The sequence below is a fragment of the Vanellus vanellus genome (genome assembly GCF_965231255.1).
Source record: "Vanellus vanellus genome assembly, chromosome: 6".
NCBI classification, from domain to species: domain Eukaryota; kingdom Metazoa; phylum Chordata; class Aves; order Charadriiformes; family Charadriidae; genus Vanellus; species Vanellus vanellus.
Window position 1 is genome coordinate 66,121,797 of NC_138911.1, and position 27,774 is coordinate 66,149,570.

Consider the following 27,774-nt stretch of genomic DNA (forward strand, 5'->3'; position numbering starts at 1 on the left):
ACAGGTGTGAGAAAGTGGTGTAACTGCTTCAGGTTATTGCTTCAGTTCCCTGACCAGGTACAAATCTCCTTCTGGCCCTTATTCATGCAGTAGGCTGGTGGTGGTATGAAGAGAAAGAGCTTCAGCTGGATAGAGGGAAATTTAGATTACCTTAGCAGAAGTCCTTAGGGTGTTTACAGTGTCTTTCTGCAACAGCTCTGTTTGAAAGTTGCTAGTATCTGTCCCTGACATTGCTGTATTACTTCTTGATGATTTTCTGGACTGTCTGTATGACCTTCAAGTGCTATGTTCTTGTAAAACACTGCCATTGTTTACCTGTTTTCTCTTCTCAAGGCCCTTTTATTTCTTCTGTAATCTGCTGCCTCTGCTTCTTCCATCTGATGTCTAAGCTTCCTTTTTCGTTGCACAGTTCCAGACTGTCTTGGGCAACCCAGGTCTGTTTTGTCTTTCTTGCGTTTCCTAGTGATTCTTTCATGAAACTATCCGTTGTTTCTAATTTTTCCCCTCATCAAGGAAGGGCAGAAACTTCCCTCGTTTGGACTTCTGCCAGAGTCTTCTGTTGTGCATCCAACTCATGCTTTCTCACAGGATTTCAATTTTATGGTTTCCTACAGAGTTTAATCTTTCTGGCCATGATGAAAAAAAATCACTGCTGGTGGCAGTTCCTGGGAAATAGAAACTAATGAATTATGAAAGTGATAAAGCGTTAATGAGCTTGGGTCTAGAGTGTAAGAGACATCTATTTTTAAACTATGTTTTTCACAAAATATGATTGTATTGTGCAGAACGAAATGAATGCCATTAAAGAAGATGCAAAACACAGGCTTTTGCACTCTTTTCAGGCTGGGGTTGAGCAGAGGGGACACTCGGTAGAGTTGACTATTTCCCTGTGCGCCGTATCCGTACCCCTGTGCTAAGAAGAAGGACTGTCCTCACATCTAACAGCCACAGGGGTCTTGGCTGCTCCACTGTGCTTTGGCTCATCCACATTCACCCAAGCAGATGGGGCAGCACCTTGGTGTCCACTTGGTTTTTTTAGTTCAGCATCAAGTCCTGCTGCTGCCTGGTCTCGTCGCCCCTGCTGCGGAACGCTTGAGCAGAAACGTGCCGCAGTCATCTCGCTGCTCTGTTTCCTCCTTATTGCAACTAGTGTTTCAGCAGGGGTTGAGAGGGTGGCTCTCAAGGGTACTTCAAGCACAGCTAAGCCAGCTAAAAGAAAAGTGTCACAGCTCCTCAATGCTTTCCTTACAGGTTTCCATGTGAACAGTCCCGGCAGGCCCGTGGGCACCGCCAGCCACTTCAGGGATTAAGAGCAGAGCACAGCCTGGCGAATGGCTGTTCGGTTTCAGAGCACTTGCCTTCCTTGCCAGATCCCCACCCTGCATCTCCTTTTCAGTGCTCGAATAAACACCTTAACGTCTGTGGAAATTCCACACCTGGCTTGCAGTGTTTCTTCAGCCAGAGGCTGGGGAGATCCAGGAGTTCCTCCCAGGACCAGATGGCAACGTGAGGCTCAGCTGGAGTTTTAGATGTAGCCACACAGGGTCTATTTTCTTGCTCTCACACCGTAGGGGTGAGGGGGAAAACGTGGCCTTTCTGAAATGTTGGGGACTGAGAGGGCTCCCAAGAACACCAAGGAGAGTAGGGTGACGCGTTCGACTGGTGTGGTCTCTGCTGAAAGCAGTTGAGCGCTGTGGGATCATTGCTGAAGAAGTCACATTTTCATCCACCCGTACATTGCAATGGCAATACAAGATTTACGCTGCCCAGCACGGTGATTCAAACTGTCAGGGCTCAGCGCTATGGCTGACAAGACAAACCGACTATAGATACTTGCAAGTTGCTCTCAGAAGGCAAATTTCTTTGGTAAAGCTTTGTGAAGTAAACAAAGCTTTCAGATTTATAAAGGATCTCCCCTGTGCCTCATGTAACAGGAAACGATGCTATGATTTGAAATTCTGGGGGTTTAGTTCTTAGCAACAATTTCCAGGTCGTACCGATAATCTTGAGAATCAATCATTATGTGAAAAATATATGTTAACATACAGATGTATTTTATTAAGAACCATTTTTTTCCATTAAGTTTGGACAAAAATTTCTTCCTCTGGCACTGAGATACATCATGAAATACCATAGAGTTGAGGTTAATCATATAGAAAAAGGAAGCTTTTAAGGGAAGCTATCCGGTACCCAGAAAAACATTCTGCGTGAGAGACTTCCAGGAAGAAAGATCACACTTTCCAAAGGTGAGTGATGAAAGGGACTAACCCACACTGAAATGGCAGAGGTCAATAGGGTGGACAATAAAAGGAAAAATGATATTTCTGCTTCCAAGAGCTGTGATCCCACCTAGTAGCCAACCTGGTGGAAGAAGTCCTGATTGCAGTCTCACTGACTTTGGGGGTCCTACTCAAAGGTAAAAGTATGAGGTCCTTACTGCCCTCGTTTTACTTCAAGCAATATCTTATTTACCTCATTTACAAGTCGAAACTCTTGTTTATTAAGCTCTTTAAGATCTTCAGATAGCAAACACTGTCCAAGGCCAAAAATTATAATTTGTTCCAGTTTAGCCACTGAGGCAAGGGCACCAGTATTATGGGTACTGATTTAGAGTAGCTGTTTTAAAACCCATAAGCTTTCTGGGTTATGTTCAAGGTACTAAGCAGAGTAGGGTAACACAATATTATCCTAGAACAGCACATATAGTCTCTAGGACTGATTACACACAGATTTCGCATTATGCCTCTCGAGAGTGAAAAATAAGGCAAAAAAAAAGCCAAAGCGAGGATTAACAAAGCTAACAAGACCCTGAGGGCTTCTTTCCAACAGCTTTCCCTACAATCCTGTTGGTTTAAGCCCAAAGTAAAAATGAAAATATTGGCATGGAGAGAGGAGAGGCAAGTCTTCAGGATGAGAGTTTAAACAAAAAAAGAAAAAAAAACCGCTATAAGCGACCAGAATGTTTCCAAAACAACTTGTAAACCACACAGAAACCTGGCACTGTTACATCTTGAAAAAGCAGCTGCACAAGTACCTTATGTTTTAAAAATATTTTATGTTTTAAAAACATTTTCTATTTTAAAACAAGCACTGCGTCAAAGCGATGTGAAGGTCAGCTCAAATGAGCGGGACTTGGTGAGACTTTCTGCTTTCCTTGTGCACGCCTGCATTTAGAAGCGAAATGATGAACTTGCACAACAGGTTATAAAGTGTGTCCTCATACCATGTTTTACAATATCCCCCAAACCCTCGGTTGCTGTTCTTGCCAAACCAAGACTCTGGGCTCCCACTTCAGAGTAGCCTCCTGAGTGGGAACTCCTTGACATTAACTCAATTTTCAGTGTTAATAACAATGGGAATAATGGAGAATTCATCTTTGACAGGCGGACTAACGTTGGGAAGATGTCTAGGTTAGACATCCTTAGGAGACTAGAAATCATTCAGTCTCTCTCGCCAATCAAACCACAGACGGTAGACCAGACAATGATAATGTCTCCTGTGTCCTTCTAACAGCCCACCCAGAGGTGGCCTTTGGCCTTGCATTGTCTGTGGAGGCAGATGAGATCCAGCAGAAAGCAACAGCCAAAGAGCACTCCTTGAGCTGGAGCCCAGGGCTGGGGCAGAGCTGCCCGGTTCTCTCATGCCATGGGGCAGACTTGCTCAGTGGTAGGTTTTTCACAGCGAGAAGCTGCGTAGGTGACAGTAGACTTCTTGCTAGTGAGAAACATGCATAAACAGGGGAAATTAGCCCGTGCTGAGCCCTTGGTGAGGCAGGCAGATTGTTATCTGTGTCTGAGCGAGGCTAATCTGAAGATAACTAAGGTAGCTCTACAGCTTCAGAGCTGTTGCACAGACACACCATCGGCAGCAACAGGAACCACTTTAAAAGATAACATTTGTCAGTCAACTCTTCTTAACGGCAAGGTGTCTCCCACACCGAGCAGGAGTCATTTAATACGGGAAAATAGGATACTAGCCCGTATGCCCAGAGGCATCCTTACATGCAATTAAACTGCTTAAAATTTGAAGCTTAAGGTTAACTACATATTCAGCTTTCCCAGCCTTCCCTGCTAAAAATACACAAACTTTTATTCATCGACTGGCTAATCCTTGAAAAAAGTAGTCTTGGACAAGTTCTGCTGCTGAAATGTATGATTTGCTTAATTGAGATGGAATTAGGGAAATCAGCCATTTTTGGCAAGAGAAGGGAAGAGGGATCTTTTCTCCCAAGGGCTTTGATGACTCTGTTGTTTTTTCCAGCACTTTTTTTCAGGCTAGCCAGGCCCAGAGCTGACAACAGTTTCTTACTTTGCTTCAGTCACACACTCCATCACACAGCAATAAAGAAAAACATTCCTCTGAAGTAAATGGAAAAATTAGCTTCCCTCACAGTATGGCTGCGAAGTCACCTGTCAGCATCTACAGAAAGCATACCAAAAAAATCTGAATAGTAGTGTTGGTACCTCAGTGCTGAACAAAGTCAAGTAGTCAGCAGGCAAAGGACCTCTCTGCAGCCCTGTAAATACAGCGCTCGTCAGGAGCTGGGCTTTTTCAGGGCTGGTGGTGCACGGCTGCCCAAACTCCTTCAGCAACCTGTGCCTCAGCTGTTAGTCTGTAAAATGGGCACAATGACACCGACTTCCTTGGGAAAATTCAGTTGAGCTCCCTGAGCCATATATTCCCTTGTCTGTGTCGTCTGCAGGCGCATGAAGCTGCTGTGCCCTGCGTTGTGTGGCACAGCCCTGCACAGCAGGGAGGGAAAGGGGCAGCTCCTCAGCACGGTGCCAGTGACAGTCTGCCTCGGGGAGGCTGGCTGCCATGGGGCAATTTGGCTGATGCTTTGCACTGACCTCCCACCCATCCCGATGGTGCTTGCCCCCTGCCTGCAGCCTCCTCTCCTTGCACCACGGGACAGCTCTGCTGGGTTCCTGCCTCCACGGGCACCTTCCTTTCGGCTTTGCTCAGAGCATCTCGGAAGGTCACACGGTCATCCAGTGCTACAGGACATGACCCCGTCCTTGGCCGCCTACTGCCCCTCTCCATCCTGTTCCCAGACCTCTGTCTTCAGTCTGCCACCACCCTTCCCAAAGTCACCAGCTACCCCTCCACCCCCATACCACTTTCTTCTCCTTTCCAGGCTTTATTTCACATAACCCAACACATGGTAGCACCCCTAAGGACGCATTGCCCCACCACACCGTCCTGCTTTCACGTCCCCATGTCCACGCTGGCAGATGAGGGATGGTGAGAGCGCTTATCATGACAGCAGTCTCAGCACAAAGTTACAGCCTGAACTCACCTAAAACCTGGCTCCTGCCTCTCCTGCCTTTTCCATCTACTTTACTTGTGCTCATGAGGCTGCTGTATCCTAACTACTAGCTACTGGGACTACTGATGTTTTTGCCTTCTAAATATATATTCAGTAAAATCCTATCCTATAGCAAACCCGAAGTTGAAGATGCTTAATGACCTTTCTGGCTGGTAGACAAGTCTCCAGGGTGGTTCATGAGGTTGTTGCCATGGCAGTCCCCTCTTTGCTTTATTGCTGAATAGCAGCATGTGGTATCAAAAAAAATATAAATAACTTGATCTTTTCACTCTGTAATGTCAGGTTTAGCCTCTCACCTATTCAGAGGAAATCAGAGCTATAAATAGTCCTACCCTGCTTTTCATGCCTTAGTTTACAATATGAAGAATTCTTCTTTCCGGTGTTGAAAGCTGCAGGGTTTCCACTCAAGGAGGCCAACCATTTCAGTTAAAGTGACCATTTGAAAAAGAACGATGGCACCATTGTAGTGATAACAGAAGTAACTGAACATACTTTCTTGATGGGCCCTTCTGCTTGATGAACCGGAGGTTGTCTCCAGAGGTTTGACTTGGGAAGGACTGGATGCACATTTACTCCTTGGATTGGCCTATTCCAACTGAAAAGTCCCTTTAGCGCATGTGTGAAAGCAGTCCAAGAGCCTTGCAGTGCTATTAACTCCGCATGCTGGAGTCTACCTCAGCTCGCAGCAAGCTTAGCTCTGCAATATGCCAAAGGGCATGTAATTGCATCTATAGGGCATTACTGGGCCTTTTCAAGCATGCTGAGATACCTCATATGAATTAATTCAACTGGGAATGTGCACTAAGTAGACTGAGCACATTCTCTCCTTTCCCCTGTCCACAAGGTATCTACCAAAGAAAGGAAGTTTTCAGGGAGATCGTAGGTGAGACACGAACCTAGGACATATTTATGTTTTTTTATCTTTTTTCACCACCATCCCTCTGTAAATCTTAGCAATATTTCTCCCAGAACCTGGGTCTTAAAAGAATGGGAACTGCTTTTGCTGCTGAGACATCCCTTCTGAGAACTGCCATCTGTCCTGAGCTTGCCCACAGACTGACTCAGTTCCACCAGCTGGTTGCCTCATCACTCAGGCTGGCAAGGACCCCAGGAGGTCTCTACCCCAAACCCCTGCTCAAAGCAGGGTCAGCCATGACGTCAAACCAAGTTGCTCAAGGCTTCGTCCAGCCCTGTCTTCAAAACCTCCTGTGAAAATCTGCAAGTGCTACCCAAATAAATGGCTTCATCTTAGAAGTCAGTGTCACGAATACCAGCACACACCAGTTCATTCATTTCAGTTATGAAAGTGAAAGATACCATGTTTCTGACCTCAGTCAGTATCACAGATTTCCACCTTTTCCATCTCCATTCCAGTTCAGAAGGGATTGAAAATAAATGCAATTAAAATTAATTTTAAAAATGGGAGACTGTCTTCCTATAGGCTGTTTTCCTATATCTCCTGTTTTCTGAGTCTTTAAGAAATTTTAAGGTTACATCTTTAGGTTTTCCTCTGCAATTGTGATGCTTATTTCTCTTTCTGGAAAAAAAAAAAAAAAATTTCTGTCTATCTTCACTCTACTACTTCCTGACTCCAGCAGGCAGGGTGTTAGCAAAAAGACTTGCAAAACCGAGGAAGCTATCGCAAGAGCTGCCAACACTTCCACAAAAATATTCATATCACAAAAATCATCTGCACAACGGGCCACTCTCATTAAAGGAGCTAAATTTCCCAGTAGGCTGCAGTGACTGAGCTATCCTCCCATTTTTTTCCCATGACCTCATTTGTACAGTAATTCAATGTGGGAAAATACCACCTGACCATGCTGTGCCATGTGAGCAACGAGGACTTCAGTCTCTGAATTTGTTAATCCAGCCTCAATATGTATTGAAGAAATGTTAATGAAACAAACCAGGGAAATCTGCCATAATGGGCCATATCTGACCATAGTGGCCAGGGGGCCAGCAGAGCCCAATAAACGAGCCCATTATCAGCATCTGAAGGTGTTTGAGCCGACAAAGAGCATCTACTAAATTGCTCCCAGTCAACCTGCCTCCTTTTCCCTGCCTCATGCTCACTCAGTGAGTGCCCTCACATAGCGCTCGGACCTGCCGACCCCCGCAGGGACACCGGCAGGGCTTTGTGTCCCCTGCACCTGAGCTCAGCCATCGCGCCAGCTGTGCTCACAGCCCTCACCTCAGGCTGGCTGGGCCGTAAAGATCGGGGCTTTCAGCAGCTTTGCTTAGAGATAAACCTGCGAAGATGAACAAAGTCCATCCCCATGTTACTCTAATGCCCCTCTGTAAACACGCTGCTGCCTGATTACTGTTGTTTTATTACCATCTGTTACTGCTACAGGACAGTCAGAGTGACTGCACATGCCCTTTATATCCTCTGTAAATGGCATTAGTCTATAATGAAAAACTCCCCCCCTCCAATATGGGCTGGGGAAGGAGGAATGGAAGCGTGGAAGTCACTGAAGTAACTTGGTAATGGTGGACAAAGTTGGCTTTGAGAGTTAAGTTTGCTTTCACAGCATTAGACTGCACCTATTTGGGATTATTAAGGCAAGAAAGTAGATTGTGACACCTTAGCCCTTAAATAATCTCTTCCCTTTTACAGCTGATTTCACCATTCGTAAAGTCCAGTGTGCAAAGGAACACCTTTGCTTGTCTAAATTACTGTTTTGACTCCCCAGCAAGGCTGCCTCCAGGCCTGGTGTAACTCTTCTTTCTGTCCTGATGGAGAGAGCTCAACGGGCGGTGGATGTACAAAACGGTTAGGTCCTCATGAACTTTCATGGCAAACAGCAGTTAGAGAATTAACCAGGCCGGTAAACCGCTGCCATGTGCTTTACTTGAGTTGTGGTCTTCTAAATCCCTACTGTCCATCTCAAGCATTTCTTACCAGGCTCCAGCCTACAATTCCTGAGCTTGGTCTAACTTTAAAAAAGGCCAAATAAGGTGACCAGGGCAGGACATTGGATTTCTTTATCAACATCCTTTTTGTTACCAGACTTGCAACCTTGCAGCAACACTCAGTGATTTCTCTTAAACTGTTTTTGAGTGCAGTAATTGCCTCTATCTTTTTATTTCAAGGTATATCGTGGGTCTTCACCGCAAGCCCATACCAGTTAACCTGAAGTACAGCTGCTGCCCATAAACCAGAAATTGAGTATAATCTACTGTGTCCGATGGCACTGTGTCTCATCTTTCAAAGGTGGTATTAATCGTGATCTGGACATTATTGTATTACGTGGAGATAATTTAGTTTGTCTTTCCTATTTGCTTGTGTTAAGGTTATTTTAAGACCTCTGTTATGCTCCAGCTTGTTCAGTGTTTGTCTCCAGGGAAGCTGGGAGGGTCAGAGCAGGCAGAGTTTTAGTTTAAATTTCAGAATTTTCCTGTAATAAACGAAATAACCACACTACAGACAAGGCATCACTACAAACCCCTCCTTCAGCTGTGCACTCATTGATTTTGGGGGCTCAACTCAGCCTTGGCCCAGCATGTTGGAAGAAATGCTTCTGAACATCTAGCTACGCCTGGTGGCAGATTGTCCCACGTGGGCATGGTTTAAATAAGGAACAAGGACAGCAACTCTACAACGTGAGCTCATGTGAACCAACTTCAGAAAATAAACTTTCAAGTGAGCAAAGCCAGTCGCAGTGATGGGAGAGGCATGATTTACAAGAGCAGCCATCCGTGGCAGGATCAGGCCAGCCTCAAACCCCTTAGGAGATGAGCCCGAGGAGTTCAGTACTGACTTGGCAAATCAATCCCATAGTTATTTCTATAAAATTTTCTAACAATATGAATGATATGTTCTTCTTTATTCTGTGCAATTGCAGGTACTTCTCCTATTTAACGTCATTTTACATACTTGGAAAGGAATCACATCCTCTTTTTTTGGTAGAGAAGTGTTTGGAAAACAATTACTACTCATTGCACACCAAAGCATACGTGCAAGACTGCTGAGAAGTATACGGTCAACTCATGTTTCATGCAATCAAATTATTGTCAGCTATAATTCACAAGATTTCCCAGAAAAAATGGAAGCATTACACTCAGTATATGGTGCTAGAGCATTCTTCTATGAAAGGACTTCACCCCTGTGGCAGATATCTTCATAACTATTTGTGAAAGTAAAAGCTACTGTCAGTGCCTGCACCAAATGGTCTATCATACTCAGATGCTTCTTTCAAGCTCTCAGTATATGTTACTTAAAACATGCACATTTACTTTAAACATCTGATTCTTTTCTTTTTAATACTGCTGCACCGTCACTGCTGTCAGTGGAATGGTTTCTGACTGCATACTCATAAAGGGGAAGGAGAATTGGGACCTGAGGCTACAACCGGTTTGCTGAGAAGAGCCAAGGATAGGAGTCAGCTGAGGAAATGCTGCTCAGTTCTTGAGGTATGTGAGGCTAGGGCTCCATTTTGGGATGAAGCACAAGTAAGGGACAACTCTCAGAACTGAAAGCACACAAAGTAGTTGAGATTTCAGCAGAGCTTGAGAGGTATCTCTCAACACCGCAGAGATCCAAGGCTTTGAAAGTTGCTGGCTTTCTCAACTTTCTGATGAACCATGTGGTGTCTGTTGTTGGGTCTCTACCATACCTGCTGCTGCGACCAGGCTTTAGCCTTCTTGTCTCTGGAGGAATTACAACCAAAGATGAAGAACCAGAAGAATTTTTTTTAAATCCAGTCTCTTCATTCTCCTGATTTATGATTCTAAGGGCTACTTCATAGAACAGGTGAAAATTCCCCACAAAAAAAATGGGAAGAGGTTTCATTTCTTGATGCTCTTACCTAGTGGGTTCTTTGGGGTTTTCCATTTAAAAAGAAATCGCAATTAAATCTGGCCTTCCCCTCAGAAAACTACACTTCCCTAAATATTTCATCAAACGTCAACACAGCAGATCTGGTACGGGGAAAAGAAAGAGAAAAAAAGAAGATCCCTCACTATTGGGCAGTGCAATGCCTGGAAGCTTCCAGTTTTTTGTACTTCATTGAATGGCCAGCTATATATGGATCTCAGGGGCTGGGCAGCAACCTCTGTACCATCATTACAATACTGGGGAAAACCTCTTCAGATACTGTCTGAAAAGTAGGACGGGATGAGAACAGCTTTTTACAAAGCTGAGCAGTAAAACTTGCTGTTTAAAAGATGCATATGGTAAAAGAAAAAGATGGACATCACTTTTGAGATGGCACAGAGCCACCATATCACCTCTAAGGACAGCACATTCTTCTTCGTGTCACTTGTGGAGCTGAGATTGCACTGAGTCCTCATGAGAAGGAGAAGAAGCAGCTGGCAAGGTGCTCCAAAATAGTAAGCTGGGATGGGTTGCAACTGGAATTTTAACTGGAAGGTAGGATCCCTGTAAAATCTGAACTATATACGTCAAGGCAAATTCGGCTTTCAGTTTACATCTCACTGTGGAGTCTAACGAGCTGAACCAAAGTAACAGGGAGAAGAACTTGTTCCCACTTCTTCAAACCCTTTAGGAGGAGTCAGCTCTCAGAAAGGGACAAACAGCTCTCTGTGGGGCAGATTACACAGATCATTGCTTACGTGTCAACTCAGAAAAGAAATATTAGGAGCAGTCCAGCAAAACCAAAGCTGCTTGTCCCCAGTAGAGCTGGGAAGGGGGATTCTCGAATGGCAGGGGAATTACAGCTGCTGCTTTTGAAGGGCACTGGAAGGGCACCAGCTCTGCTCTGCTTCGTGCAGACTCAAAGAGCTGGAAGCTGTCAGGAGGATTCACCTCCCTGCTTGTGATGTTCCGTGGGGAGCTGAAACGTCCTTTCAGCAAGCACAGAAGAACTAGAGACGCTTTCTGAAGTTAAAGAATAGATGCCTGGAAAAATCCTGCCAGTCTACAGTGGTCCTCAGGCCATGCCGCTGGCATGCTGTACGCACTCTCAGGGCGTACAACACTGAACTTTTGGCAGACAATGTCTCTGGTCTGCATTTACTCACCATGGGCGCTCGAGGTCTCCCACCCTGACACTTACAGAATACCAGGGAAGACTGAAGGGCACCTCATTAAGCTAAGGCAATCCAGACGTACCAGGGTACTTAGCAAGAAAGCTCAGATTCTACTTTTAATTCTTTTAAATGATTTGAACAACATATAATTTTATTTCCTATAAACATTTAGAAAGCGGTTGGAGTAACGCAGAGACCATAACTCAAAGCTAATGTATTATGTTACTTCAAGGCACAGAAGGTTTACCATCTTCCCTTGTTCCAGATACAGTCGTTCGGCTTTACTAACAGGAATTCATTCAATTTCTTCTAAACTCAAAGGCCTGGCTACTTACCCTAAGTGAGAAAGGAAGCAAAAGCATGACTCTTGCCGTGCCCAGTGTGCCCCTGTCAAAACAGGGTGGGATGGAGAACTGAGGGGCTTTCTACAGCTCAACACTGACAGAACTCAAGCAAAAATAACGTGAATATCCACCATAGGAATGCACCAGCCTCATGGCTGCTGGCGTCGCTGCACATCTGATGGCAGTTCTCCTGCTTTTTAAATGAGAGCTAGTTTTTAATTACCATCTTCCACTTATTTTGCAGCTTGTATGAAAGTGGTGGAAACTGATTTAATTATTGTTCCTACCAGAAAGCTGAACACATCCTTTGCATTAAGTTAGTGATAAATTAGACACAGCAAGGAAGTAAGTTCGAAAAACGTGGCACAAAAGTCTTTCTAGCTAGGCTAGCTCACACTGAAATTTTTGTACTACATTTTACTTTGCCTGTCCTCAAAGAAATCAGGTTTTATGGCAAAGGACACAAGTGAAGAAGTAACATTTCTATAAATGATATTTTTAGGATGGCAGGATTCCGTTTTTTAACTTTTAACCAAAGGAAAACTTGAATCATCAAAACCCAATTCCCCACCAAGCAAAACCTAAGCCCCAGGTCAACTTCAAATAACTAAATAAAGAAAAAAGTTTCCCCACCCTGCGGCTAACCCTTGCCCTTGTCTTCTTAGTCTGGACACCTGAAGTTGTGGCAAAAGGTTTGCTATTCCTGCTGTCATGCAGAAGCACTGAAGATGGGCGGCATCTCCGCAATTGTGTGCTCTGAGGTGCACACAGGCGAGAGAAAGCTTTCCTGGGGACAACGCGGCCACCAGGCTGGCATCTGTGACAGCCCGGGGGCTGTGCTTGAGATTAGAGCACATTAAGAAGTCTGTTTACGATGCAGAGGTACGCAAAGAAACATATGAGAAGGAAAAAAATCATTTGAGCAACTGTCAAGGGGGAAGAAATAAAGCCACAACATCGATCAGCGGAAACAGAAGTGTTTTAACACAGGGTGAAACATCTACCCTGGGGAGCTGGCTTTGGGGAAGAGCTCAGGGACAGAGGATTTGGATGTGTTCATATAAATAAATAGTGTGAAGTTGTTTGGATGAACTCTTTCAAGTGCATCTTTCTGTGGCTATCCTAAAATTCCTGATTTTACAAACATTTCTTGGAAAGTGGAAATCGTATGCATTACACGTCCATTTATACCAGGGGCTGCATCAGGCGTGGCTGACTGCGAAGTGGATTCATTTTCGCTTGCTCACGGCAGAGCTGGCTGTCCCGTCAGCCACAGCACCGATACCACCAGCCCCACGACTCAGCTGCGTCCCACAAACAGTGAGGCGCTGAAAACGGTCAGCTTTGGAGTAACCAGTTGTTCAGTATGACTGTATGAGATGCATGAAAAGGGAATGTAGCAGATGGCCGATGCCTGGCAGGCCCCAAATTCAGTGGCAGAAATAGAGACGGAATCAGTGAGCTAACAAGGCTTAGTCTGTCAGTGCCTTGGGCTTTGCTCAGAACTTCCACCCGGTGAAAGGCTGCTCCTCTTGTTTGATCTAAGCGGTGGCCTGCTCATCTGGAGGTGCTTTATTTTCCCGTTGCAAGTCTGTAAATGATAACACAAGGTGCAGTACCACAGGGGAGCTGAGGTAAAGCAGCTGCAGGAAATATTAACCGAACTACACCGTAAAAACAAGATCTGTTGCCGGTCACAAGAGGAACACGCTCATTGCAAGTGAATTACATAAATACTGGTGATCGCAAGAGGATTCAGTACAGAGCAAGGCTAAAAAATGTAAAGAACTTACTTGATTTTTCTTCTTTAATGTTGTACTCCAGCACACCGGGAGCCTCATTCTGCACTGGCAGGCGGACTGCAAGGACCATGTTGTTCACGTTACCCTCTCTCCTAACCAAGAATATCTGAAAAAGGAATCAAGAGCTTAGCTATGTTATATGAGCTTCTGAATCTTATTTTAGGTCATTGGCGATGAAGTTTTTTTATCAGTACAATCTACCTTTAAATGTTCTTATTTTAGCTTCGTTCCACTTGGTTGAACTTTACACTACAAAAATAATGAATAAAGGGACATTTCATCTGGCTGAAATTCAGACCTGTGAAGGAACCAGCAAAATTTCTATCCATCACTGATGTCCCACTTAAGCCTAAAAGGCAAACTTTTTCACTAACTGAAGAGTACAAAGCTGCACTCACAATTTGTAAAGTGATGCTCCTCACATAAGTGCCCTAAATTACAGACAGTTCACCATAGCATGTCCCAGTCCAGGTCTAAAGCAAGGGAGTCATTTGTACATTGAGAGGGAAAGGATTCAAGTGTCCATGAGTGGAACATAAGGCCAAAGGCTCTGGTGGCCACAGTGTCTCATGGCAGAGTATTTTCATGGGACCAGAAGAAGATTCAGGCTGGCAGGGACCCCAGAAGGGCTCTTGTCCAACCCCCTGGATGAAACCATGAGGCCAGAACAAGTTGCTCACGGTTTTCTCCAGATGGGTCTGGAGAACCTCCAAGGATGGAGGCTGCACAGCCTCTCCAGGCAACCTGTCCCACCGCTTACTGTCCTCACAGGGAGAAACTGTTTCCCTGTACCCAGTCTGAACCCCTCCGGTGTCGATGTAGGCCTGTTGCTTCTTGTCCTCCCTCCATGCAGTGCTGAGTAGAGCCCGGCTCTGTCTTCTCCATGACCTCTTTGTAGGTACCAGGGGGCTGCTGTGCAGTCCCCTCAAAGTTGTCTCTCCTCACGGTTGAACAAAACCTGGTCCTACAGCCTCTCCTCAGTAGGTCTGTGCCCAGCTGGCTGCCCACCAGCCCCGCAGGGCCTTTCCCGCAGAGCTGCCCAGCCAGGCAGTGCCAGCCCAGATCCCTGCTGGGGGCTCTGCTTTCCCAGGGGCAGCACTTTGCACTTGTCCTTGTTGAATTTTGGAAGGTTCCTGCCAGCTCTGTCCTCCCAGCTTGTTTAAGATCCCTCTGGATGGCAGCACTGACTTCAAGTGTATTGACTGGTCCTGAAATTACAGAGTAGATGTGGTTGGAAGGAACTCTGAAGATCATCTAGTCCAACCCCCATGCTCAAAGACAGATTGACTACAGCAAGTCACTCAGGATTGTGTCTTGTCCAGTTTTTATTACCTCCAAGGATGGAGGCTCTACAGCCTCTTGGGCAACTTGTTCTAATGTTCAATCATCCTGACAGTGAAAAAACTTTTCTTAATGTTTAAACAGAATTTCCTGTGTTTCAATTTATGCCCACTGCACCTCGTCTTTTCACTGGATATCACTAAGAATAGTCTGGGTCGATCTTAGGGGCATGGTTTAGTGGTGTTTTTGGCAGTGTTAGGTTGATGGTTGGACTCGATGATCTTAAAGGTCCCTGCCAAGCTAGACAATTCTATGATTTTATGATTCTGTGGTTCTATGATTCTGTACTCCCTCCCATCAGATATCAATACACACTGATAAGAGGCCCCTGAGTCTTTAACTGGAACCAGTGGAACCACGGTAGCCATTGGTTCCCAACAATAGGACCAGTGGAAAAAAAAAAAGAACAAGGAAAGGGAAAAGAAGAAAGAGGAAAGGAAAAAGAAAATAGAAAGAAAAAAGAAACAAAGAAACAAGACAGAATACAAAAGAAAAAGATAAAATAAAAAAAGGAAAAAATAACAATCTCTCATTCTTTGTATTATATGACCTCCTAATTGTGTTTCTAATTAAAGCTCATTGTCAAGGATATTTTTAGCTTGTACCTTGAAGCTGCAGTTAAAAAGACAAAGTAATCTTCACCTTTAATTGTTCTTTGATAGCAGGTTTTGGCAGGAGAAAGTCAAGGTATTTTTACAAAAACTGAATTAAAAAATTGGGCTAATTCTGAAGTCTGGATATTAATATTAGAAAGAAGAAGTGTGCGTTGATAAAATTATTAATCAACTATAATGCAGTAGAAATCTATCAAGAAAACACTAATTTCTTGGACAGAAGAATTAAAAGCTTGCCTAGAAGCCAGGACCTTTCTCTGCATGAGTCCCCACCATAAGGGCATCTCCCATTGCTTTGAAGCACCAGTGCTAAATACGCAGCTCTGGAGTGGCTTTGCAACCTCACACAGTGCCATCATCTTGACCTCTGCCATTCATAAGAAATTGAGCCCCGTGGGCTCAGGCCCACCAGCAGCACAAAGAAAATCCAAATAAACGCATGGCAAACAGGTGCATGCCTGAAACAGGCCTATGTCTAATGCAGAAAGTGCCTGCAGGTAGGGAGAAGCCATAGAGGCTCTCCCTTCCTCAGGTCCTACCACTCACGTGACAGCATGGTCCCTCTAACACACCTTGAGAGACTACTGCGACCTTGGGTCTCAGACGACACTGTCTCACATTGCATTGGTCAAGTGCTTAATCTGAAATTAAATTTAAGCAATGAGAGAAGTGAAACCTGGAAAGGAATTGCTTCTGTTTTCCTGATCTGCACAACTGGTTGCCATGGCTCCAAAGGTTAAAATTGGACCATAGCTGTTCAGACGAGAGTGAGGTGGGTTTTCTGAGCCACACCTAACCCTACTGCCTGGGTCAGGACTGGTATGCAAACCAGTCTCTTCCATTTTCACTGGTGGTGGGAAAGGTGCAGTGCTGGTTCGACTTCTGGTGGGCTCAGAGTGGGCAGGAGAGCCTGCCCTTGCTGTGGGACACCTCTGATGTGTCAGATCTTCTCCTGCCTGCATTGAGCCGCAGCTGAAGACCATGCCCGAGGACAGCGTGAGCAGGAGGAACAGAGGCACAATTTGCCCCCAAAGCCGCTCGGAGGTGGGGAACGGTCCTGCCTGCAGGGACTGGCAAATGACCGAGGGGGCTTGGGGCCATACATGGCTACATCAGAGATGGTCACTCAGGTTTCCCTTTACAGTCAGTGCAGAAAAACAAAGAGAATAATTTGCCCAATGTCTGGTTCAGGGTGAGGCACAGCCCAGGTTGGTCAGGTGAGTCCCACTGGAGGTTGTCACTTGGCTGTGCCAGCTTTTAGCTTAGGGTAGACGGAATCGGCCAAGGGACAGGTCCAGACCTCCACAGAGCAGGAGTGAGTGAATTGTCCTTGTGCTCTGGCATCATTTGCACCTGCCCTCCCCAGAGCTGGCCAGGACATCTACTCCCTGCCGTGCCTCACCTCCGAGACCCAGGAATGGGCACCTCCCTTTCCTACGGAGCTGCTTTCCTTAAACACACCGAGCTTTGCAGGAGTCTGCTATTCTCTAATATTCAGATACCAATTATTGCAATAAAAAAAACTACTTACAGCAGCTCCCAGAATTTAAGGGCCTTTTCTTCAGGGATTTTTTTTTATTGCTCCGAATTAGGATAGTCAACATACCTGTGGGTATGGTGGTGAATGGGAAGGCATCTCCATGAATCTACACACTAAGTAAATAAAACCAGAGACAAATTTCTTGCTTCCCCAAAGCAAATATATCTATATTGTGCCACTGCGAGTGTCTAAAGCATCAAAAGCTAATGGAAACAGAGCACAGTCTGCTAAATATTTTTTCCTTCCACATGAAAAACAGCGCTGCTCTCCTTACCAGCTCCACCAAGGTCAGGAAATGTGGTTGTCTGAACCGAAACCGCTTTGGACTTACCCCTGCTGTTTCTTTTCCAAGTATCGCCCCAGCCCTTTCCTTGTTCATGTTCAGCTGAAGCCAGACAGGACAGGTCTTGATGAGTTTATCAAGGATGCTGATCCCTGGAAGCGGGAGGCAGTTTCGTAGGGCAGTGGCCTGACAGAGATGTGTCTCTTTTCCTTCTTCGCCGGTGTCTCTGATCGGGCTGAAACACAGCAAGGGAGCCCCTTGTAAGCGGAACTGCATATGGAAAATTTGGGGGGAGCAAGGACTGTCAATGCAAACACAGAAGCACACGCAGAGGCATGGATACACCAGGAGAGCTCCTTGAGGGGCAGTGGACCGGGCGCCTTGCTGTGATAGATGCGAACTGGGCATACAGATCTCGACAGACAGGTATGCCCCGTCCTAAGGACTATGGGCTCACGCTAACGATGCACACCAGGGTTTCAGACCACAGGCTCACAGGGTGCTCTGTGCAGAGGTCTGTTGGTTTCAGCTCATCTATCTACATTGCCTAAGCACAGGTAGCCAGGGACAGAGGCATGGGATGCACAGAGGCACCCAACACTGCAGGGGGTGGAGCATGCCTGTCCCCTGGGCCCTTGTCCTCCAGCTGAAGGGTCAGAGCCATGTTTCGTGGCTTCAAAGGGAGCATTGCAGCAGAGAAAAGGGGCGCCAGACCTCTCCAGCAGCTCACCCTGTTGTAGTCATGCCACTATCAGCACTTCTCTGATCGCGCAGGAGCTGTGATGGGCACCGATGTGGCAAGCGTAGAGTCCTGCACCTCGGGAGGAATAACCCCATGCATTGGTACAGGTTAGGGGCTGACCTGCTGGAGAGCAGCTCTGCAGAGAGGGACCTGGGAGTTCTGGTGGACAAGTTGATCATGAGCTGACAATGTGCCCTTGTGGCCAAGAAGGCCAATGGCCTCCCTGGGGTGCATTATAAAGAGTGTGGCCAGGGTGTCGAGGGAGGTCATTCTCCCCCTCTACTGTGCCCTGGTGAGGCCACATCTGCAGTACTGTGTCCAGTTCTGGACTCCCCAGTTCAAGAAAGACAAGGAACTACTGGAGAGAGTCCAGCGGGGGCTACGAAGGTGATCAAGGGACTGGAGCATCTCTCTGATGAGGAAAGTCTGAGAGACCTGGGGCTGTTCAGCCTGGAGAAGACCAAGGGGGGACCTCGTCAACACTTATCAATATCTCCAGGGCGGCTGTCAAGAGGATGGGGCCAGACTCTTTTCAGTGGTGCCCAGCAACAGGACAAGGGGCAATGGGCACAAACTGGAACGCAGGAAATTCTGTCTGAACATGAGGAAAGACATCTTTACTTTGAGGGTGAGAGAGCGCTGGAACAGACTGCCCGGAGAGGTTGTGGAGTCTCCTTCTCTGGAGATGCTCAAAACCCGCCCGGATGCATTCCTGTCCAACGTGCTCTGGGTGAAGCTGCTTTAGCAGGGTGGGGGGTTGGACTAGATGACCTCCAAACGTCCTTTTCAACCCCTACCGTTCTGTGATTCTGTGATTTTGTGATCTCGCCCCGCGATCAGAGCCTCTCGGAGGAAGCCTGCCAGCAGTGGACAGAGGCACCGTCAGCTGCTCTCGCATTTTGGCAGGCACACTCTGTGCCCAGCTTAGGTAGTTTGCAAAAAGGCAGACTAAGACATCTCACTCTTTAAAAAATAACACCGAGTGCTCCTCATCTCCACTGATGAGTTTGCACCGGCGCTGGTGGTAACAGAGGTGGACAGTCCTCCACTCCTGCACCCAGGGAGCCACCGACAGCTGCTCATGGGGAGAGGGAAGCCCTCCACCTCCGTTGTCACTCACAGAGTACAGGAGGAGGAGGAGGAGGATGCATTAGGATGCATTCAGCAGCAAGTTATCCACTACAGAAGCAGTATCTCTGCTGGTTGCCAAAGGCTGATCTGCAGCAGCAGAATAATTCAGGGTGCGGCCCTGCAAACAGCCCGAGGATGCTCAGCACGACCCAGCAAGTCCTGCAGGATGAGCCTCAAAGGACACAGACAGAGTGAACCTTTTCCCTGTGCCGAGAGAGGGGAAGGGTAGGGAGTGCAGGAAACGTGGAGAAAAACCAGAGGGACCTTCAGGAGGGATGAAATGCAGACTTGGTTTCCCTCTTTTTTTCCTGCCACATTTGTCATTTTGGCCAGTTCTGAAGAAGCTCCAAAAAGATGCATGGGAGATGCTGAGCGACAAGAGAAGGGCCATCCTGTGGCACCATGTGTTAGCAATGCACGGTCACACCTTATGTCTCAGAGCTTATTCTCAGCTGTACAATATTTAAGAATACTGAAATTATGCTGTTGAGAATATTAAAGATCTGGGGCACGTTCTCTTTTAGATTCCTGTTCCGATCAGAGACACAAAGAACTAGCTCTATTTTTAGTCCCTGCAGTCTAATGGCAGACTGGTATTAAATGCTGGTTTCTAGCTATGGCGCTGATTCAACAAAGTATTTATACATAAGCTCAGCACTGCAGTCAGTGGAAATATTTGTACTGAAAGGTCTGGTCTTAAGAGCTCTACTGGATAAGGCTACAGACTCATGGATAGGGGCTTGCCATTCATTTGATCAATTGATTTTAAAAGTAAAGGAAATGTAGGAGAACATACACAAAATATTGTGCTTTTCTGTAGCAGTTTTGCTGCTTAGATGTCAGAGCCGAAAAGAGCAGGACTCTCACTTTTGGTTTGGCATTATTTCAAGTCTTTTTCCTTTTATTTTTAATGATACAGATCTTAAAGTGGTACATTTCAAATACGGTCAGACTTAAACTACTAAAAGAGATTCCCTTCAAAGGCCTAACCTAACACAGCATGCTTATCCCAAAATTTAGGTTTTAGAAAAAATAGCCTTTCAAATCCCCAAACCAACAGTGAGGTTTTATTTTTAGTAGCTTTTTCTTTTTCAATGCTATAGGGACAGCTTCCTTAGAAAATGCATGTTCCTCTGCAATCCCAGTTGCTGATTCAGGATATTAGTCCACAGAATCTTAATTTTAATCAATCCATTTTCAAGATCATAGCCAAGACAGTAAGAATGAGAACTATGCTTAAAAAAGCAAATAGAAATAAGTGAAACACATTTTTCTTCACTTGTGATAAAAGCCCAGCTTGTCACACAGGTGAGGAAATTTCTTTCAGATGCAATAGCATGTGATTTTAATCAGTATCATTTGAACATATAGAGTAAAACAGCGGAGGACAGCTTTTGGAAGTTAACCCAATGCATCTCTCGGTTTCTTTCTTTACAGTAGAAACCAGAAGAACTGCCTAGTAACCGTGTGAAAGGAAAGTGTGTGTTGGATGGCAACATTCATACTCGGTAATGGGAAAGAAGTAATGAGCTGAAGGAAAAAAACGGTGACTTATAATGAAATATTCCATACCACTGTTAGCAAAAGCTGCTCCCCAAATTAGTCACACAAGCATGAATCTGATATGCCAAAGATATGTGAAACCTAGGCCAAATGCAGGTCAACGCTGATAATGTCTTGCTGCGGCACCAGAAGGTGACATGCATTGCGATAGCTCCCAGTGATGCTGAACTTCGTTACCCATTAATTACGTAAGGTGAAATGAAAAGGGCCAGCAAAGCATTGATGCTCAAGAATCCCATTGCCTGAAGGGAAATGAGGGATATCAGCAAAGGTAAGGAGGTAATACAAAGCAGCGTGGACCTGGTGAGGGTATTTCAGTGCAGATAATAAAGGGCAGCGGATGAGGCTTTTCGGCAGAACAGGAACCCAGCAGTTTGGGGCCCTCAGGGATGAGAACTCTGCTGTGGGGTATCCTCCCTTTAAAAGCCAGCCCAGCCCAGAAGGAACTAAGGAAGATCTTCTACCTGGGGAGGGAGGAAAGGACACCTCAGCCAAAGCGGAGGCTTTGATAAAAAGGAAAGTCAAGGTCTCATTAATGGGATCATATTAAAACAAGGGAACGGGTAAGCTAGACGCTTCCTGACAGGGAGTTCTAGCAGATGCTGGATAAGTTCCCAAGAGAAGGGGAAGAGGATTGTATTGCCCAAATCTCTTAAAATACCATGTTTAGAGCAGTAGCAAACACTTTATTGAGTCAAATCCTGTGCTGGCTAAGAAATGGGAGTGAATGACCTGACAGACCTTTTCCAGCTGTAATGCTGTGACCCACGGCACACCAGTTGACGCAGTTACGGCACTGATGTTTGACTTCTTTCCCGGGCGCAGCTGTCACAAAGATCCAGACACCAGGCTGCAGAACTGCTTAATCCGGCAATTTAATCGGGCTCGGCGGTGGCTCTGTAGCTGCAGAGAGAGGAGGGAGCCCAGGCAGCTCCCAGGTTCCTGCTGTGCTGCCAACTGAAGGGATTTGCGGGGCCGCCATGGTGAGCGGCCGGCCTTCGTTATTTCCCTCGCTCAGAACTCATGCATCAGGCGATTTCTAAGAGCAAGAGTTTTCAGAAATAACGTGCTGTTCGGCTAACTCTCCCCCCCTTCTCCCACAGTCCTGCAAAACCCTTTGGCTGATGCAGGCAGGTGCTCTTTTTTGTTAGGTGCGATGCAAAGCCAAAAATCTGGCCCTAAAGCTGCCTGTTTCTCTTATTTTTTTTGTTTACTGAGCCCTTACTTTTAAATCCTGCTGCCGCTCTGCTAAATTGAACTCAGTTGCGATGCGGGGAGCTGTGTGTTGCATACTGATTGGCAACACAGATTAATTAATTGCACAGTGATTACATTCACACACCTGCCCCAGTTTGGCAGAAAATACCAGGCTGCTCGGTCAGAAGTAATAACGATGACAATGGTGATTTGAATTATTGCACAGTGACTGTACACTGAATTAACGACACCACCACGACTCATTGCTTTAGAAACGAAGAGCCATGCTTGCCAGCTGAATATTCCCAGAAATCATCAGAACTGCAAGGGGATGTAATCCACTGAATTTCACGCAGGTGCAGGCCTGGGCATACCTTTGCGAGAGACTTCAGGAATAGTGCCACAAACCTGGTGACACTAAGGGCTTTCCTGGCTGTGTTGTGTAGCCCCGGTCACTCCCAACTTCCCCGAGGCAGCTGAGCCACAGAAGCTGTGGGCCACAGCAGCGACTGTCAGATGAGCTAGGACGGTTTCCAACCGTGTCAGGCCCCATCTTCCTCGTCACTCCCACGCGTTTACAGCTTCTGCCTCTCACCAGAGCACGTCTGAGAAGATGCATCAGGTGTTAATAAATCTGAATCTTAAATCAGAAACCAAATGGTCTGCAGACAGCGATAAGTAAAAAACTGAGGGCCCTAATGTTTAAACAGACCAGGTGTAAGAATTAGAAGCTAGTCTTTTATCACTATATTACTTGTATTTCTCCCCTTGAATATTAGAAGACATCAAAAGAGAGCAAGAGCAAGGGTTTGGTGCGTTGTCCTCAAGCAAAGAAATACTCCGGTATATTTGTATTTATAGCAGAGCAGGCACCGTAGGTCTTGTAACGCGTGCCAGCTGGCTTGTTACTGGGGGAGAAAGATGGACCAGTGGCCATAAACTCCATACGCCAGGTGAAGAGCAACTTTTTGTACTAAAGGCACCTTGTACCTGAAGGGATACCATTCAGAACAAGCCAGCTTGTGTCTGAAGCTCACGTGTGGAAACCCTTCAAGCACAGCAACAGTTTAGAAGGAGCACAGGAAGCAGGAGGAAAAGATAGAAGCTCCTGAACCCGACACACCAGTGCCAATGGAAGCAGATAGACAATGCTGGTAATTCCTGTGGTTAAAAGGCAGAGTTGGGAGCATGGAGCTTCGTGGAGATGAGTCAGATGATGATGCTGACATTAAAAGACTGACAGAAAACTCTCATCCCTGTTTTACATTCCGTGTCACAACCAACCCAGTTGGATGTGGTTGCAGAGCTCTGTGCCACTGGGGATAGAGGCAGATCTCTGTACCCCTTTTTTTCACAACCACCTTTGCGCTGAAAAGAGCATGAAGTTCTGAACCCAGGACACTGGAGAAGGAATAATCAGTGCTACATGAGTAGCAGCAAAACAAGCGCAACAAGGCTTCATCAGTTAGACTCTTGATATATACGTAGCTACCTATGCTTGCATTGGTTTGACACCACTTATGATTAGGTAGACTAATTAAAAATCTTTGTTCAGACACGTGTGAAATTCATATGCTGTTATTTTCAGTTCACTGGGAGGGAAGTTATGCAGTGCCCCAGCTGGAGGACGTCAAGCTTCATTTTGCTTCCATCTGAGATGTGGTCACTTCTCAATGCCTTCTCGTTATTCTCATAATCCAGCCCATCTTTTCTCACTTGACCAGTTCAGATCAAACTAGTCCAAAATGGAGGAGAAGGATTCATTTACTATCTGGACCTGGCTTGGGTCACCTTGCTGGATTCTCATTTCTTTATTCCAATAGCTGGTGGAACTGAGGCACTGCACCCAATCTAGATTCAGGGAGAGCTCTGTAAACTTCTTCAATCATAAAACAGAGTATTAGGAAAATGGAAAGGCAGCAAAGTGACACATGGAAAAACCCATAGCTCAACAGCTAACTTTGTACACCAAGCATTAACAGTGCCTCACAGAAAATTCAGGCTTTAATAAATGCTTTTCTATAATAGAGCCAAGAGATTTGACAAAAATCAAACCAACAAACAGGAAAAAACCACAAAAAGCAGAAAGAGAAGAAAGTTCTTGAGGTCTTCAGAGATCACACCCAGCTGATTGGCATCCTTTAGGTAAAAATAAAACCCAAGTTTCTTGTTGTCTGATATGCAAAAAGGGAAAAGGTGTAGGTCGTTAAGCAAGCCATGGGAGCTTCCTGCATTGTAAAGTTCTCAGATGTACAGAAAAATTGTTTAATGGAAGTGACAAGATAGGCTCGGTGCATCCCATGAGGCAGGCTTCCCTGTTCAGTAGTCCTTCCTACCTTGCAGAACGCGTGCGTTACTGGTCCACCTTGGTGACAAACGCGTAGCTCAGGAAGTTGTGCTTCTCAAACTGTGGTCTGCGGACAACCTGTGGTTGGCAGAGCACTTCCTCTTGCTCACTGCTCTCCTTGTTTCCACTCTAGCTTTTATGTCCACCCTTCGTCTGTTTGGTCTTTGATACAGTTGGTGCTCTTCCATGTCCAGACCTTTCTGCTCAGCCTGGAAATCACCATAGCCAAGGAAGCAGCTGTTCCAGCTGCCAAAACATAAGGCAAACTCAGGGTGTCCTAAATACCCCGACACCTCATAGCTCAGCAAACCTCTCTGTTCCCCTCCTGCTCCACTTTCTGTTACAGGTACCCTCAGTTTCAGCAGTGACGTTTTGCACCCTACAACTGAAGGCTCACTTCCCTGAGCTTTTCTGGCCCTGCCAGGGATTTCCAAACTGCCCACCTGTGTGACGGCCACCAGGGATTTGCACACATGGATTGCAGGCACCCACCTCTCCCCAGCTGGACCCTGCCTGCACGTCTTCACACGTGTTTGCCCAAGTGGAGCAAGTCACCACCCAGCCTGGGAGCTCCACTAATGGGCACAGAGGGATCAGGTGTGGGGCAGCTCATCTGCCCTTGAATCACTCACCAACTCACCAAGCCCTCGCCTCCCTGGTCACAGAAACTAACAGAGGAAATCATAAAAATAAGCAAGTGCTATTATACTTGGGGGAAAGACTGTAATGGCCACTTGTGCAGGTGGAAGAACATGGATTCATGTATCGATCTGTTAAGTAATAAGCAGCCACAGACAGTTTTCTGCTCACATATGACACCAGATTGCTGTCTTACACAGTACAGGGCTCAGTTTGAAGGTCTGACAGACCAGCATCACACCAAAGTAACTGTGGACTTCTACTGCTGCCTGCAGAGCAGAGTGAGGATAGCTGAGCTAGCTTTGAGGATGTTAGCTGAGCCACAGCAGTAGGCTCTACGCAAAACCATGGAGCTCATGGGCAGAATAACTCAGCTTGTGTTAAGCTCTGGTGCCCTGGCTGCTGCCATCACCAGGTGTAAAGCTAACAACTGTGTGTTTCCTCATTACTGCCATGATGCAGTCAAAGGACATGACCCCAGCCTATCTGGATTTTGAACTGAGCAGAATCTTGCCCCCGTTCGAAGGTCACTCATCAGAGCACAAACCCAATGATTACAACTAATGATGATTCTCTAATGGCATGAGCAGCAGGGCCAAGTCGCTCAGGAGTGGAGAAGGAGGGGGTGTTGCAGTGCTTCCCGTAAACCACCCAACCGCAGCAGCTGCATTACCTGCTTGCGTTTCTGCTCTAGCCGCTCAGAGAGGTCCCGTTGCTAGGGTGCCCATCTCAGGTGTTAGGGTCAACTCCACTAGAAGAGCTGCTCTTCCTCCTAAATCAGTCAAACTTAATTGTAAGTGCCTACAGTGAAACAGTGGCAATACCCCTGTCAAAGCCTCTTGTTTGACCCTGTAAACAATCTTTCAGTGCAAGAGTGCTCTCAAGGAGCAGGGAGGTGCAACTGAATCATAGAATGGTCTAGGTTGGAAGGGACCTTGAAGATCATCTATTTCCAAGCCCCCTGCCATGGGCAGGGACGCCATCCTCTAGACGAGGTTGCTCAAAGCCCCATCCAACCTGGCCTTGGACACCTCCAGGGATGGGGCCTCCACGGCTTCTCTGGGCAACCTGTGCCAGTGTCTCACCACCCTGATAGTAAAGAACTTCTTACTATCTAATATCTAATCTAAATCTCCCCTCTTTCAGCTTAAAACCGTTTCCCCTTGTCCTATCGCTACACTCCCTGATAAAGAGCCCCTCTCCACCTTTCCCGTAGGCCCCTTTAGGTGCTGAAAGACTGCTATAAGTCCCTAGCTTCACTGCGTTTCCTAGGTTCATTAGGTCCATCCCTCCATTTACATACACAAAGGTATGTATATTATAAAGGTATATATCTTACAAAGAATTGCATACACATAAAAACTCCAAACAAAATACAAGCTAATTGGCATTACTGTTAGTACCCAGGTCGGCTCTACCAGCAAACGGGGCTGCTCACACTCACAGCCATGTCACGGGCAGAAACAAGATAAAAACCAAACATCAACAATTCCCTGAAGGAAGAGGCCTTCTTTCAAAGCCCTTTTTTTTTTTTTTCCTTCAGTCTAGCTGTTTCCTGCATTCATTAATGCAGAATTTAATGCAGATGGTATATGCTGCCCGTGGCCCCACAGTGGGCTGGGGGTACTGTATCCTATCAGTGTAACATGACTTGGCTGGTGTTCACCCCACAGATTATACCACTATCTTTATGTAACCTTGCACATATATATTTTGCATTCAACGATTTGTCTCAAAATATCTTATCAACTGTCTTTCCCTTTATACTCAGTCAAAACACACTTTTGCAAGTCAAAACCCCTTTGCAAGTTTTATTAGCCTACTCCCTTCCTAACACCAGACAGTTGCTGTGTTAAAGATAAGCCCTTTCCCCCCGTATTCATAATCAGAGCTTTTCAGGTCATTTGTCCCTTGCCTATTTCAAACCCAAATTATTCCCTCAGGAATTTCAGCCTATCAGCAAAACTAAAGATTTTTCTTTGTGCGCAGGCAACGAAGGATAATTTACACTTCTACAAGGCCCTGTCACTGCAAAGAAGAGAGCTTCCAGAAGACAGGCCTAGCCAGGAGCCATTTCTGGCAAGGGCAGAGGAGCCAAAGAAAGCACATTTTCCTTAACAAAAAGCTGCGCAAGTGTTTTGCTGGATGATTCTGCTTAGACTTCTCTGGAAAGGCTTGCGAGGTGCGGGAACCAGAAGCAAATGTTTGGAAGAAGAGAAACAATTTCCTAAGCTGTTAAGGACGTGAGGAAGTCACAGACCTTCCTCAGCCTCTGGTGTCAGGGTGCTAGAAGGGCCCAGCAGAGCCACCAGCTGGACAGAAGGTGTCTGGGTTTGTTCTGTGCCTCTGAAAAACACCTGAGGTGTCAGAAGCCCAGAGCACCCCTGTTTTGACGGCAGGGCCGGGGCTATTGACAGAGGTTTTGCCCTTTCCCAGCTCATCCGGCCAGGAAGGAAGACAGGAATGAAAACCCGGGGAATGCTTTTCTTCTATATTGTACTCACTTAACAAAGAGGGGAAAGGGAAATGGAAAATAAAGGGGAGGGAGAAATCCCCGAATTCAAACTTCATTGAGACTATACTGCAGTTTTGCTTAAATAAAGCCATTCTGTTTCAAACTCTATATATTAAAAATTATTTGAAGCTGCATGACGTGTCAGAGCTAAAACCCTGGGAAAATATTAGGAGAAACATCAGGCCAGTCATAAAAAGCAATGGCTTTCCTCACCCCATGAGTGAATTTAGCGTAGACATATGAGACACATGAGATGGTACAAGGTGCTAACCGCACAGACTTGCATAAAGTTGAGCAGTCTTCCCCTCTTCTAAGAAATACCTGCAAACACTTTTCTCGGTCATGATTTAGAAATGGCCATTTGGCCAAGGGAAATACAAGCATAGACATAAC

The 27,774-nt window shown here is 46.0% G+C and overlaps 1 protein-coding gene across 1 annotated transcript in view; it reads right to left on the reverse strand.

The window, feature by feature from the left end:
• RIN3 (Ras and Rab interactor 3) overlaps nucleotides 1-27,774 on the reverse strand; it is a gene marked incomplete at its 5' end in the record, with an annotated part of 69,490 nt that overhangs the window by 31,265 nt on the left and 10,451 nt on the right. Inside the window, 2 exons of the mRNA XM_082485721.1 lie at nucleotides 13,461-13,575; nucleotides 17,296-17,482. Coding sequence (XP_082341847.1) covers nucleotides 13,461-13,575; nucleotides 17,296-17,482 — 302 coding nt within the window. The remainder of the gene's footprint in view (nucleotides 1-13,460; nucleotides 13,576-17,295; nucleotides 17,483-27,774) is intronic.